The sequence below is a fragment of the Ailuropoda melanoleuca genome, chromosome 8 (assembly GCF_002007445.2).
Source record: "Ailuropoda melanoleuca isolate Jingjing chromosome 8, ASM200744v2, whole genome shotgun sequence".
Classification (NCBI taxonomy): domain Eukaryota; kingdom Metazoa; phylum Chordata; class Mammalia; order Carnivora; family Ursidae; genus Ailuropoda; species Ailuropoda melanoleuca.
Window position 1 is genome coordinate 80,302,056 of NC_048225.1, and position 15,666 is coordinate 80,317,721.

At 46.1% G+C, this 15,666-nt stretch overlaps 1 protein-coding gene across 2 annotated transcripts in view; it reads right to left on the bottom strand.

Annotated features, from left to right (window-relative positions):
- Nucleotides 1–15,666, bottom strand: part of ASTN1 (astrotactin 1) — a 305,257-nt gene that overhangs the window by 75,053 nt on the left and 214,538 nt on the right. For both annotated transcript variants that reach the window (XM_034666761.1, XM_034666760.1), the window contains exons 12-14: nt 6,527–6,693; nt 3,519–3,713; nt 1,966–2,093 (exon numbers count right to left, since the gene is read on the bottom strand). In XM_034666761.1, the coding sequence (XP_034522652.1) occupies nt 1,966–2,093; nt 3,519–3,713; nt 6,527–6,693 (490 nt within the window). The remainder of the gene's footprint in view (nt 1–1,965; nt 2,094–3,518; nt 3,714–6,526; nt 6,694–15,666) is intronic.

Sequence of the window (15,666 nt, forward strand, 5' to 3'; positions counted from 1 at the left end):
AGGAGCCAGTTTGGATTTGATCCTTATTTCCAAAGATGTAGATTCAAACGCGGTCTTCTGATGTCTCTCAGATCTAGCCACACACTCCTCCAAAAAAGCCTCTCAGGCAGCAGCCAGGACAACTCTGAACCAGTCAGCCCAGCAACTGCAGTTAAATCTCCTCACCTCCGTAATAAATTATTACATGTGAGGTCTTGGCGGCTCTTTAAACAGAAGACACATATCTCTGCTGTGGAACCTGTCCTCTTTGTGTGTGTCACCTCCCACGTCCCTTGCCATACACTTTACACACGCACAGGGAGTATTTCTGAGCAAATGATGTGGAAACAAGAAAGCTAGATTCTCTAATACTAGAGATGGGAGCTTTAGACATATGTCCAAAGGCTGCATCTTAATTTTTTCTGTTTAGGGTGTGTGCATGTGTGAGTGTGTCATCTTTCAGACAGCAACTGATTTTGATGACATTTATTTCTGGTCCAGAATATACTGAAATTGTTTTCTCTCTTACTCCCTTTGTTTCTGTAGAGAAAACACTATTTGGTAGTTCGAATGTTCTTGTTCTTTTTCTTCCTTGGTATACTTATGTATTTAACAAATGTACATCTCACTATGCATCAGGAACTATTCTAAAAACTTGACAATATTAATTTATTTATTCCTTGTATCCATCCTATAAGAAAGACAGTTTTATATTCATTTTCATAAGTAAAAATATTGAGGCACAGTGAAGGTAGGCAACTTGTCCAAGATCACACAGCCAGGGAAGAGTTGAGCCCAGCTGTCAGGCTCCAGAGTCTATGTGATTAATTACTACACAATACTCCCTCAGACAGACCTACTTATCATCTGGTTTAGGTCTAAAATAAAGTTTTAAACATAATTTGATATCTTGAAAAGGCTTGCCCTCAGCACAATCCATTCTTCAGAAAAGGAAAGAAAAAAGGACAGAAAGGTCCAGGATCAGGGAGATATAGAACGAGGAAGGGAGAAAAGTAATGGAGAAACGAGCAAGCCAGCAGTGGAACTGAGCCCACATCCAACTTTCTAGCAAGTGATACTGANAGCCAGCAGTGGAACTGAGCCCACATCCAACTTTCTAGCAAGTGATACTGAGTTCCTGGTTGGCTGCCCCTTATGGGTCCATTGGACCCTTTGAAGTGTCTTGTTTGGTCCAGGAGGCATTATGGGAGGGTGGTCTTTAAAGGCTCAGAAAGGAGGCNAGTTCCTGGTTGGCTGCCCCTTATGGGTCCATTGGACCCTTTGAAGTGTCTTGTTTGGTCCAGGAGGCATTAATGGGAGGGTGGTCTTTAAAGGCTCAGAAAGGAGGCGTATCCCCTGAAGTTCCTGCCTCCTCCAATCAACCCACACCTTATTTCCATAATGAGCCCAAGGGAAGAATGTCATTGGGCTCAAAACAGCATTGAGGGGCATTATTTCCAATTTGTGACGAGAGCCATGAGCCCCCAAGAGACTGCATTGTCTAAGGTCACACAACTAGAAAGTAGCAGAGCCGTGACACAAAGTCTGGGTCATTTGACAACAAAGCTCTGTCATTTTCTCCTCCTTCACACTGGTCCATAAGTACCTGCCAGGGAACCCAGTGGCCCCAGTGACAGATATCTAGGCAATGGTAGCTGTCTACCTTCTCTCTGGCTCTACTCCCTCTAATCCACTGAGACCTCTGAACTTTGACCCATCTATTATGCCATCTGTTTTCAAAGCATCCCAATAAGACTAGCAGAGAAAGGTATTATTAGACCATTTGCAGATGATTATATAATAATTTTGGCAATTTGACAAATAATCCTACTAGAGTGTTTTAGAATTGCGCTTTTATTGTGTATCAAGGAAATCACTGGTGATGAAATGAAAATGAAAACAAGAGAGGTCAAGAGTTTTGATTTTATGAAACTGTTGGGAGCTGCCTGGTTTTTGCCAGTTGAGTAAGGCAGGAGGCATACTCACCAGTCAGGAACTCGGGGTCAGGCATGGGCTCCGAGATTTCCTCCAGGCACTGATTCTCCAGGGGAACGGTGGCCACCACAAGACCATCTGGCAGTTGCTGGTCTAAACCTCGAGCAAAGTTGTTTTGCCTGGAAACAGAAGCAGATTTTCATTTCTGAGTGTCAAGGTGAACCCCACTCCTTGGTGGGCAATCTATAGCTCAACCTACAATAAAAAAAAATTCTTCCTGGACCAAAAGGTTCCCCTCCCAGTGAACCCCACTTGATGGACATGTCTGGAACAGGACAGGGTGTGAGAGGCAGGGTGAGGGCTAGGACAGAAAAGAAAGACATCAGTTGAAAAGGTCTACTCAGAAGATTGAGAACATTATTCCCTCCCTCCCTTCCCAGGCCCTACTCCTGATCCACCCTCCACAAGACCTAGACAGATGCACTCTCATTTCTAGACTACAGAGAAAATTCTAGCTGCCACAAGATTAGTTATGACACGTTACTGCTTGCCACTGGCAAATGAAATCCCAACCTAAAAGGGGAAATATTAGTAAAGCCTACAGTCTGTAACAGAAACAGCAACTGACTTCAAGAACAGGTTTGGATACTTACTATTGGTTTGCTCACAGGAGTCCAGGCCTAGGTTGCTATCAATTGCTGGTTCATATTATGACATTCTCCTCCTCCCCCCCTCCCCCCATCATCGTTATCTCCTGGAAAGCATGAGTTCTGAGGAAGATGTACTCTAATAGCCTAAGAGACAATAGGAACAGGGGTCAAATGGAGACTCTCCAAGAAATGTTCTAAATCAATGGTTCCAAACATTTTGTTCTCAGGACCCCTTTATAGTTTTAAAAATAAGTGAACACTCCAAGTAGCTTTTGTTTGTGTGGATTATATCTGTCCATATTTACCATATTAGAAATTGAAAGAGAAGTTTTAGAAATATGTATTAATCCATCTAAATATGACAATAATCAACCCATTAGATCTGAACATATTATGAAAAATGATGAGAAGAGCGATATTTTTTTATATTTTTTGCAAATTTTTTAAACATCTGACTTAATAGAAAACAGCTGGATTCTCACCTCTGCATGCAACTTATTGCAAGGTATTTTTTGGGTTGATGTGAATGAAGAAAACCCAGCCTCTCTGTAGTTGGAAAAGGCAGGACCTTGAATATCCCCTATAACGATCTCAGGGACCCTCGGGAATTGTGGGCCATACTTGAGGATTGCTATTTTAGACTGACTCACACACTGATTCTTCCACTCAGAGCAAAATAGAATGTGAGCATTTCTAGTGGCTTCCACGGAAAATCTTGCAGTCCCTACCTGGGCAAGATAGAAATTTATTTAACACTCTACTGTTCACCTAGAGGAAGCATGGGTCCCGAGTTCTGGAAAGAGGAGAAGATCATGGGCGAGAACACAACCTGTCCTTTTAGGATCATGTTCACCTTGCTCCAAGGTGCAAACCTTTATGTTGACTTTAAAGCTCTTCAGGGAAGAAGAGCCATCAGTAGCCCTGAGTAACCAGTTCCACAGACATGAGATTCACCTGAATGTTCCTTTCAGCACTTGTCCTGCAGCCACTTCCTTGGAATGGTTGTTGTAACCAAAGAACATCTCCCCAAAGAGGGTCTGGTTCATGGGAACCTCCCTGCTTTCCCCACAGTCTCCTCCCTCCTGGCAGGTCTCCGCGATGAGTTGGCAAGAGCGACCATCCACACCGAGCTTGTAATCCTCGATGCACCTAACACGGTAGGAAACTCAAGATAAAAAGTTGTTCCATCAATGAGCTATAGTCAACTCAACCCAACAGATTGGGCAGAAACGCCTCTGGGAGAGTATTGGGTGGTAAACACGATGAGTATCTCAGTTCGATTTTGTCCTCTTTGGATCTCAGTTTCTTAAGCTTACAAACCTAGTCTCCTTCCATTAGGTGACCGGAGGGAACCTCTCACCTTTCCTTTGCAGATAAGTGCTTTCAGAGCTTTAGAGTGCTTCCTCTGCTAAGTGGATCCTCTCCCAGACAGGTTGGGGTAAGAGTCACTGGAGATAAGCTTGTAAGTGAGTTACCACATTTAAATCTGAGATATTTTAGAACCTTTCTCCAAGACCATGTATGTGGCCAGACCCTGCATTTGTTTGGAGGGTAATGAGGCAGTGAAAGGACTGACACTGTGCTTAAGAAATTAATAACCTTCTAATCTGGTCCTGTGACAAGTCAACTAAGAAATTAGGAAGATTGATCGTCTTCGGACTGTGTTTTGTTTGAATGTATCCAAACACAAGTTCATCCCATATTAACTCCCCCTCCATTCAGAGTAGCCTTCCTGAACTAAACAGACACTAGGGCACGCCGTGTGAACACCTCCTTGGTGTCCCTCCCCATTAAACACGTACAGTTACTCTAATGGAAGAGCAATACTGATGTTGGTAAACAAGGCTCAATGACCCGTAAGTCATTAATTGGACCTTATTTGTAGTTATATTGAGAAGAATATAATTTGTTAGTTCAAGAACTACTTTGATAAACCTGTCATTTAAAAAGCATATTAATTTCATGTGGGTCTCTCCTTAAACTATAGAGATTTAGAATTTATAGATGCTCGTGACATTGAAACACATCATTTATTACTATCTACGGTAATTGTCACAACAAGATAAAGACCTCTCTTCTATATGGAGGAACACATAATCATAGTGTTAAGTGGTGAGAAGCAGCGATGTTGCCCTTTACTGAGTGACCTTAGGTCAGCTGATGAAACTCTCTGAGTTTCAGTTTCCACATCTGTAAAGCTGGGGGGGGAAAGCTGCTTTGCAGGGTTGTTGAGAAGATCGTGAGAGACAAAGAACTCAAAGGACTTATAGTGCCCTCAGCAAACAGCAAATACTCATCAAATCTTATCGTATTACCAGCAGAGGGACAAATGAGGTCCAGTTACCGAAACTTTAGCTGTTTGTATTCCCCATTTACACTTACGTATTTGTGTTAACAGGCATGACTAGAGCTCTTTAATTATCAGTGCAGGTGACTTAGGCTTTACATAAAAATGGCAAGTCAAGGGACTCTTTTGGCATCTGCAATGGCTTGGAGAGTGCTAATTTCCCAAACACACTGAATTCCAGCTGAAATAACAAAGTCCAGTTAGGAACCTACCGCATTAGTGCAGGCCACAGATGTGATGTGAGACCCACAAAGGATTCTGTGGCTCCAGCCTTGGTCTGGGACGAGATGGTGAAGTGGCTCCTTCCAGGAGCCGTAATTTACTGTTTCTGGAAAGAACTGTGAAGCTGGCTGATTCCCTCTCAGTCCCTCCTGAGTGTCGCAACAGCTCCCCCTTCTGCACTGTCCCACACCGCTATCCTGTATCTAACACTTACCTAGAGTCTCTGCACAAACCAGGTGCGCAAATCTATGTTTATTAAAGACTTTATAAATTTATCTCTATGAATGGAAGTGGGTCAACCATCACGATAACATCATAGAGACATTAACATTTAGATCAAGCTTCCATTTACGGAATGGTATCTTACAAGAAACTGAAGGTAAAAACTGTCAATTGAAAAGAAATAAAATACAATGAAATACAATAAAATAACATTACGACTCCACCCAATGGTCTTGTCATGAGTATTCAGTAGGCACCGGCTTTTAGAGACAGAGCCAAAAGGGCAGAGCTGTATTATTATAAACCCTGATTTTCATTGCAAGCCTCTTAGAGTAGGAGATCCCTGAGGGCAAGAACAGCACTTCATTCATCTGTGCGGCCCAGTGGCATGTGAACTAAAGTATGCACCCTCCCTGACAGGCAGGAAGACAGAGGTGGGGGAAGGGGGTGGCAGGGAAGGAGTGGGGAGAGAGCAGAAGGGAAGTGGAAGGAAAGGGGAAGGAAGGACAGACAAGCAAACCAAGAGTGTATAAAGATGGGTCAGATTGCTATTTACTTTATAGTAAGAAATGGCCTTTAAATATAATTCTAGTCAGAGGTGTAAATTTAAATTTTGAAGGAACCACAGAATTTTTTAAAAAAACGCAGAGGGCCTGAATTCTAATCCTCATCTTTCCACTTACCAGCTCCCAGTCTTGAGAGAGCCACTGAACCCCACTGTGGAGGAACTGCACTGAGGAATTAGCATGTCTGTGGGAGGGTGGGCCTTCAGGGACAGAACTCAGTGATGTTTCCACTCTTCCAAAGTTTTCCCCCTCCTCTTCTTTGATAATTAATCAGCTTTACACAATCTTTCCAGAGTTTCTGGACCACAGAATCCTTTCATCACAAAACACGTTAACATGGTTTCAGGGAACACGGTCTCGAAAATTCTGATATATGCAGGCAATGACTGTGGTAAGGTTCCTCTCCCACGGGGATGGGGCTAGACTTTCTCTGAAGGGCCTCCCAACTCTGATTTTAAAAGTGCTGCTCTTCCTGTCCCGAAAGGCTCTTTCCTCAGAGCCTCAGCACTGGCGTAGGGTGACCGGTTCTTTTAGATTTCCTTTCCGGGTTTTAACGCTGAATGTCCAGCATCCCAGTAAACTCGTTGGCCTCATGGGCAACTCACCCACAGAACATGAGGATGTTGTACAAGGTGGGGTCGTCCGGGAAGGGCGCCATCTGCTGGAGACACAGCTGCTCACAGCCGCCATTGAAGCCATCTGAGCAGTCCACCCCAATGTGGCGGTCATAGCAGCCAGAGCTGTCCTTCATGGGGCTCAGTCCGGACGGGCACTGGCATAATCAAAAAGCATCCACGCAGGGAGGTGAATCAGGGGACTTGGTTCTCGGGGAACCGTAACCACTGACGCCTATTTTTAGCACTCAGCCTTGAAACCATTAACATTGGCAACTAATGCACGAATTTCCCACTACACGGGACTCCCTTTAAAAGCAAGTGACCTTTTTGACATCTTGCTTCTCTCTGGGCACAGATCACACACATTTGCATTAAAGCCACTGCCTCCAAACAGGCAGGAAGGGAACATCACAGCAGGACGGGGTGAGGTGTGCTGGACTTCCAGCTGGGTGGATGTGGCGGGCCAGAATGGAACAGCATTAACAGAGACTTCTTTGGACCAAGGGGAAAGAGTGCTGCTGTTTGCACTTAGTATTAGTAAGACTTTTTTTTTTTTTTTTTAACACACAAACACATTGCCAACGTTGGTACCAGACAGTCAACAGGGTTGGAGGAAATGGACAGAGCGAGGGCTTCCAGCTGGAAGGAGGAAGTGGACTTTCTCTGTGACCCTGGAGGGGGGTTTCCCTGCTCTCCTGGTAGAAGTGGCCATACTCATGACCTCCCTGCCTCGAGGACACCCTGCAGAAGACGCAAGACAAGGGCATCTGCTACATGGCCACCCACGGTGCTACCCTTGGCTTTGGGCTTTATCCCAGTGTCCTGGACACTCTTATTGAGAAGGAATTTGCTTCGCTGCACTGCTATGTCCTCAGTGAACTCCCCAGGAGTTCCAGCAAAGAAGATAATCCAGGAAGAGATGTCAGCCAGAATCTGGGGAAGACAAAGGGGCTTGGTAAGCAGCAGGAGCGCAACTGCAGCCCCCATCGTGCACCAGGCCAGGTCTAAGTCCTGTCTGTCTTACTCATTCAGCCCTTGTAACATCCCCTGGAGTATGTAGTATGATCAGCCCCATGTGACATGTGAAGAAACCACGGGCACAGAAAACTCTGTGAAAGTCCCACTGCTGATCACGGCAGGACCACACCCGAAACTTGGCAGGCTGGCTATGGGGTCCATGACACGGCTGGCCCATCCTTAGCTTACACCCGAACAGTCTCTCACACAACAGTTACTGTTTACTGAATACTTCGTAGGAGCTGGGCGTTACGCTGGCAACACCCTATATTAGCCTCATTTAATAACTGTGGAAAGCATTAACACTGCCAATTCATGCATGAATTCAGTGCACTGGAGCCCACCAAGTAAGTCCAAGAATATGCTTTGCCTTTCTGCTTCTTCTGTCTGTTCAATGGATCCTGCACGTCTGCACTACAGCGGATCCTTTCACACAGGCTGCAAGAGGGCTGATAACTTGCCCAGGGTCAAGCAGCTAGTATGGGGCAGAGCTGGGGGTCTGTCTAGATCTGACCTGCTTGTAATGAGGTGCTCTATGCACATACAGTCAGCTAATTAACACACTCCCCCCAAGCCAAAACCAAATCGAAAACAACTTTCAAAACTTGGTGGAACAGTGTTACCATGGCCCCCCCACCCCACCCCCTCTCCCGCCCTACTGCCTGTTTCTTTCTCTTTACTGCCAAGCACTTTGGCTCTAGTAGCCTGGAGCTGCTGCAGGTGTGCCCCGGAAAACACAACTCCCCTCCCCCCAAGATCACAGCAGGATGTGCACTGTTGGATGACACTAATTCTGCAATTTCCCAAACAAACGGCCCCTCTGTGGGCCTGCCAGGCTTCCAGGCTAGTCCATCCCCTTCCTCCGCATGAAGCCAGCTGGAGTGCTGGAAGGTGAGGGCATTTAAAATTGCTTCCAAGGGCTGTCCCATGCGGTGCAAACCCAGATGTTTCAGATGACGGTAAACAAGCAAATGAGGTGGCTGAAGATGGCCCCCCACGTTTTGTTAGCGCCCCCACCCATCCGCTGCCTTGGCCATCCAGCTGTTAGGCCAGATGTACCACCAGAAGGGAGCTGGCTTCACCACTGTGAGGCTGCCCCGGCATGGATGTGGAAGTTTGACTGGAATTAAATGGGCTGCCCTGGTTGCCATGAGTTGGTTTTCTTTTTTTCCTTCTGTAAAGCTTGAGAAAAGCCATCAAAGTAGAGACCATGCCGGTCATCCCACTGCACGTGGTTTCAACCCTTGCATCGGCTAGCTCACCAGCCAAGACTCCCATCTTCCTAGCCACCTGCTTTTTTTCACAGTGCTCCATCAAGCATGATATCTGACAAAGGCTTCACCAAATTAAACCCAAGCAGGCTTTGTTCCAGAATTCCAAAGCTTGGCATATCCTCTTGCCTAGCCTTAATGTCTAGATGCCCGCTGCTATGCCAAATTGGACCACCTGATAGTGACACTCTCTTAGGAGAGCTGGAGAGAAGATAGTTAGCTGCCTTGCCCAAGATGCATTTTTGTTGTTGTTCGTACAAGCAAAGCTAGAATAATAATAACAGCCGTCAGGAATTAAGCCATTCTATGTGCCAGACAATCTATATGTGTTATCTTCAATGGCAACAACACGGATAGACTCTTTTCACCTCATTTTACAGAGGAGTAAACTTAGATTAAGTAGTAACTGGTTTAAGGTCACAGAGGTGGAAAATGGCAGAATCAGATTTTGGACCTAGATCTATTTGACCCCAAAGCTCACGTCTGTTTCTTCTCCTTTGCTGTGCTGCTTCTCGGGAGTGAGAAAACGTGGATTCATTGGAATCCCTAAAGAAATAGAGTCAATTCAATATGTCAACAGGTAAAGCAATCCTGTAGATTTGTTGTTTGTTTGTTTGATTGTTTTGAGTAACTCCCAGAGTACATTCTGGGATCAATTATGGATTTGTAGGTTTAGCCTAATATTCTCCCTATTTTCTTTTCTTTTCTTTCTTTTCTTTTCTTTTCTTTTTTCTTTTCTTTTCTTTTCTTTTCTCTTTTCTTTTTTCTTTTCTTTCTTCCTTCCTTCCTTCCTTTTCTTTCTTTGTCTCTCTCACTCCCCCGTCTTTCTCTCTCTCTNTTCTTTTCTTTTCTTTTCTTTTCTTTTCTTTTCTTTTTTCTTTTCTTTTCTTTTCTCTTTTCTTTTTTCTTTTCTTCCTTCCTTCCTTCCTTTTCTTTCTTTGTCTCTCTCACTCCCCCGTCTTTCTCTCTCACACACACACACACACACACACACCATATTAGGGATGCATATATTTATAAGGCAAAAACACTCAAAATGTCCAGAGCAATGACCCTGAAAGCAAGAAAAGATCCTCAGTCACTGAAAAAGACGCAATTATCTTCATTGCACTGTAACTTACTTGGTCTGCAGTTCAGAGAAAAATATTTTTTGAAAGGTTTCCAGGAAAAAAAAGGCTGAAACAGAAAATAGAGTTTTCTTCTCAACCCTGGTTGAACCAGTACACCCATTCTCCAAGGGGTCCGGTCAATCAAGTTTCCCACCATGTAACATTGTTTTTGTTTCCACCTACATGCTTCTTGTACTGTTGTGTTCACATTCTGGACTCCTCAAAATCTGAATCTAAATACAAAGAAAACCACAGGCTCCAAACCATGCCTTCTTCCTAGAAGTATTTGCAGTGAGAGCCCAGTCATCAGGAGAGAAATCCTATCTCCAGGATGAGCTGGCATTTTCTCTTTGCAAATGTTGGCCATTCTCATCTCCTGCTTATGGACAATGCCTTCACTTGTTCCTTAAAAGAGGACTGTTTGCTTAGGCTTGAACCCCAAGTTCATACATCAACCCCTCTTTGCATAGGTTACATTTCACCATCTCAGAGCCTTTATAAACTACAGGCTTAAAAAGAAAACTCCATTTATTATGGCAACAACCCTCCCCCACCAAGAAGGTCCAATAAATGAGCTCATATTTTAGTGACCCCTAAAATACACAAGGTTAATCATCTTTCATGAGATGCTCATGGCTTCTTGACTTATTACTGGTCTAAGGCATCATTTGCTAATGAGATTAAAATGATTTTCTCCCATTCAACTCCTTTTCTCCACTGTGTCTCCCCTCTTTTACTACCAATGATTTTTGGTTGATTGATTACTTAAGAGTCTAGTCAAATCTCACTAAGCCTGAGACACATACCCTTCAGTTCCAGATTATGAGGCGAATGCTCTGTTGGCAGATGAATACGAGTGATGGACACAGAAGCATGTTCAGGGCCTCTGGAAGAAGAGGAACACTTTCCCACAGCTGAGTCTGCCTTGCCTGACCTGGCCGATTGATAAGATATTCAACAGCAATGCTCACTCAAAACAAGCTCCCTTTACTACATGGCAATCTCCCTTTTACAAATAATAATTTCCCTGACTTTTAGATGGGCTCTGACACACAAGCCCAAGCCATGCAAGACTTCTCCCAAGGGGAAAGTCTGATGGAATTAAATTTACATGTCAGCTTCCTGCCCCCATTTCTCTGAACGCCTCTGAGGCATACGCTTCTGCTCACTGTCCTACAGAGAGAAAGAGATATGGTCATCTGCAATGGTCTCCACACATCTGTGCTCCAGCAGAGGTGAAATGATACATTTCATGGGAAACCATTGTGGACAGCATTTGGACAGAAGGGCGGCAGGGTCACTGGGTAATAAAGCTCATTAGAGCATAATGCTCTGGCAGGGAAGGTCATGTGCTCATTACACGAGAAAGCCGGACAGTCCACCTCTTGCCTTCCAAGGCCATGGTCTGTTCACCTAAGCCCATGCAGATAGTGCACGAAGCAAGGCCACCTTTTGGCCACTTTCAGGATGAGTGTGAAGATGCGGAAGGAGCAGTAGAGCACAGGCTTTCCCTTATTTTATAGCGTTGGAAATAATTTCCAAACTTTCCAAGTTTTAACTTAAACCTCAATAGGTAGGCTTGGTGAGAATGAGGATGGCCTGGTTCAAGCTGGGAGTGGGGAGCAGCGTCCAGCCTACCAAGTCTGTTCCGATCCCACTGCCATCTCCCACCCATGGCCCTGGAACCCACGAGCATGTCACCTTATATGACCGAAGGGGCTTTGCAGGTCAGGTTGAGATGGAGATGTCATCCTGGATTATTCAGGTGGACCCAACATAATCACAAGAGTCCTTAAAAGTGGATGAGGAAAGCAGAAGATCAGAGAGCATGTGCTACAGAAGAATGGCCAGAAAAATGCAACGTAGCTGGCTTTAAAGGAGCAAGAGGGGACCACGAGCCAAACCCAAGGGCAAACTCTAGAAGCTAGGAAAGAGAAGGCAATGGATTCTCCCCTGGAGCCTCCAGAAAGGAATACAGTCCCACTGACACTTGATTTTAGCCCAGTGAGACCCATGTTGGAGTCTCGCCTACAGAGCTGTAAGATAATAAATGAGTATTGTTTGAAGCCCCTAAAAACCTGTGGTCATTCGTTACAGCAGCAACAGGACAGTAATACAGTAGCTCTGCAGGAACTTCACAGAACACAGAGCCCCTACTCTTGTGCTTTCCAGGGAAGGACTCCTGCTCCCACCTTGGCACAGTAAGGACAAGGGGTAGAAGTAAGACCCAGGGTATCAGCAGCGGGCAGCTGACCTCTGCTCTGGGAACCCTCCCAAAGATTCAACAATCCCTGCTTTGGGAGAATGGTCTGGTTGGGCACAGAGGGACTGTGGCTTCTACAGGTCTGTGCCTTTCACGGGCATTTGTTTTCTGTCCTCAGAGACAACATAAACAATAGGGCAATTAACTGGGTAGCAATTAACCCTGTGGGAGTCCATGCATACCAGAGAAACGTGTCCTGCCTTCCTAGAAAGAATGAAGATTGAGCGGCCAGGGCGCACCAGCCCCACCTGTCTGGCTGGCATCCAGTCATGAAAATGCCCAGGTGCGTCCTTCTCTCCTACATCTCTGCCGCTCTCCCAGGTTCCTTAAGGGCCAGGGTGTTCTGAGTTCCTCATCTCTTTCTTTCATGAAAATACGCCTTTCCTGAGAAGGCTTTCAGTTCAGCACCCTGAGAACTAACTGAATGTCAGGGTTTCCGTGGAGAGGAGAACGGTAGCCCAATTCTCCCAAACTGCGGTTTGGTGCCAGGTCCGCTGCTGTCCCCGGTCCACCTCCAGATGACTCGGGACCGCTCTGCTAACGCATCAGTGGGGGGTCCCTGGTCTACTTCTCAGGACCATCCCAAGGGTCATGATGTGGCACATCAGCTCTCATCCCATCAGTCCTCCTGTCTCAGGGATCACATGCTTTATGGCCAAGGAAAAACAGTCAATTGAATGGCCTGCCAGTCGGTGGGCCCCTCCTTCCTCCAACCGCCACCCTGGAGCAGTGACTTCAAAGTATTATGCTAATCTCAAGCACTGGTCTCATTGGGTGACTTTCTGCAGTGGCTCGGATTCTAAAACGCGGAGGCCTTATTGCAAATGCATATTCATCGGAACTATTCCTGCTTGCTCTGTCTCACAGATTACAGTGCTAAAAGTACTAAAATATACCAGCAAGGCTACATGCCAAGTAAAAGGGGCTAGGATCACCGACAGAAGGCACTTGACAGGCAACCCTTTGGGGCTCGGGAAAGGGGCAGGGAGGTGGGAGGAGACGGAGGGTGTATCGTGTGCATGTGTGTGAAGGTGCGAGCACACTCAAATTCATCCGGGAACAGCTGGGATGGGGGCGGGGCGGGTTGGAGAGAGGGATCCACGCACGTGCACACGCAGTGGTTCAGTACTCAGAATGACCCGAGAGAGTAGTGAGGAATGAAAGGTTGAAATCTGAATGAAGAAATGCAGGTTGAATAGGAGGGAAAAAATGTGTCTCAGCTGGAAGCTCCATTAGACAGTGAAATTGTCTCCTGAGGGACCCAGCTGGGAAGCTTCTTGCTCAAGACATCTGAAAGTGGACCGGCCCAAGGGAGGGCCGCACTGTGGGACACCACCTCACCTCCTGGCTGCCTCTGGAAGACAGAACCAAAGAACACTTGTCTTTGTCCTTTCCTGATGGTCCTCTGTTCTGCTTTCCCTTCCTTTGATGGACCGGCCAGGTCTCCACCTACCTGCCCCTCTGCTCTCTCCCTATTCTTTTCTTTATTTTCTTTCCCAACTCAGATGAATCAGGCTCCCATCAGTGGCTGCCTAATCTGTGAAAGTCTGGGGAGGCCTAAGGGCTGAGAGAGTCCCACCCTGGATCCCAGGCACTCCTCCATCTTTGATAGAGCACAGCTCCGGGAACAGAGCAGGTGCTCAGAGACCAGAAAGGGGGTGTGTGAAAGATGGACTGGCCCGGCCTCCTCACAGCTTGCCCCTGCTCCAGGTCCCCTTACCAGAGCGCAGCTGTCAGACTGGGAAGCAGGAGGAGGCACCGTGTTCTCCCTGAGCTGGCGGCCCCCTGCCCTGCCCCCAGAAACACTGCAGAGCAACACGCGTCTCAATGAACCAGCTCTCCCTCTCCTTTATGCCCACTTGACGTCTGGCTTTGCTGCCTTCCTTCCTTGTCCTCTCCTCTCTGTGAGGATTGCATCATTCTGCCCTTAAGAGAAAGGAGGGCCAGTGACAGACAACAGTGTCGAGGGGCGCAAGCATGCCAACAGAAGGGCATGGGCGGCTGACGGCTTCATCCGCTCCTGCCTCCCTTTACCTGCGGGGTTCAATACTCTTCATCCACAGTGCAGGGGCGACCTTAGCACGCTCTCGACCAAATGGCCCTTCTAGGTCCTAGCATCGCATATCTTAACACGTAGCCAAAGTTCCCGTAGCTGATATCAAAGTAGAAAACTACCTTCGGGGGCACCTGGGTGGCACAGCGGTTAAGCGTCTGCCTTCGGTTCAGGGCATGATCCTGGCATTATGGGATCGAGCCCCACATCAGGCTCTTCTGCTGTGAGCCTGCTTCTTCCTCTCCCACTCCCCCTGCTTGTATTCCCTCTCTCGCTGGCTGTCTCTATCTCTGTTAAATAAATAAATAAAATCTTTAAAAAAAAAAAAAAAGAAAAGAAAACTACCTTCGGCGAAGTAGGAGTTCATCGCCAGGGTCTCGAAGGAGACATATTTTTATTTTTCCCTCCCACTCCTGGTGTAACTTACTTCTTTCATCATTCTGGCCTTAGGTAGGTTTCTCCTCAAATCTCCTGCTACAGTCAATGTCATTTGACCCAGGACAAAGGTAGAATTTCCTATTACAGTCAATACAGTTGAATTCCTACCAGAGTCAATGTCATACTATTCAGCAGCTAATTACTTCTTGAATTGTTTGGGGGTATCCCTCATCAATTAGATTGTAACACTGGAAACAAAGAATCCTGCTACTTAAGTCATGAAATTTCCCTAGAATAGTGATGGTACACACAACAGGTGCTCCATAAATATTTCTCCATTAACTGGTGATTAGCTTCTCATCTCTGATAAGAGAAAATTCATAATTTTTGAATTATTTATTTATTACAATTTTATTTATTTATTTGAGGGAGGGGGGAGCACACATACAAGCAGGGGGGAGGGGCAGAGGGATATGGAGAAGCAGACTCCCCACTGAGCAGGGAGCCCGATGTGGGACTCCATCCCAGGACTCTGGGATCATGACCTGAGCCGAAGGCAGACGCTTAACCAACTGAGGCACCCAGGGGCCCCTTATTTTTTATTTATTTATTTTTTTAGGGAGAGAGGTGGGGGGAGGGGCAGGAGGGGGAGAGAGAGAGAATCTTAAGCAGGCTCTGCACCCAGTGCAGAGGACTGATCTCACAACCTTGAGATCATGACCTGAACTGATAACAAAAGTCAGCCCCACTTAATTGACTGAGCTGCCCAGGCGCCCTGAAATAATTCATAACTTAGATTAGACAGTGGTGACAACTAGAGAGGGATCATTTTTGACCTTCTCTCTCTCTTTTTTTTTAAAGATTTTGTTTTTAAATAACTTCTGCACCCAATGTGGGGCTCGAACTCATGACCCCGAGATTAAGAGTGGCATGCTCTACCGACGGAGCCAGCCAGGCTCCTTCTCTTTTATTCACGGTGTATTTTCATCTAAGTATCTGCATTATATCTTCCCCTGTGCCCCCCGCCACCCCCCGTC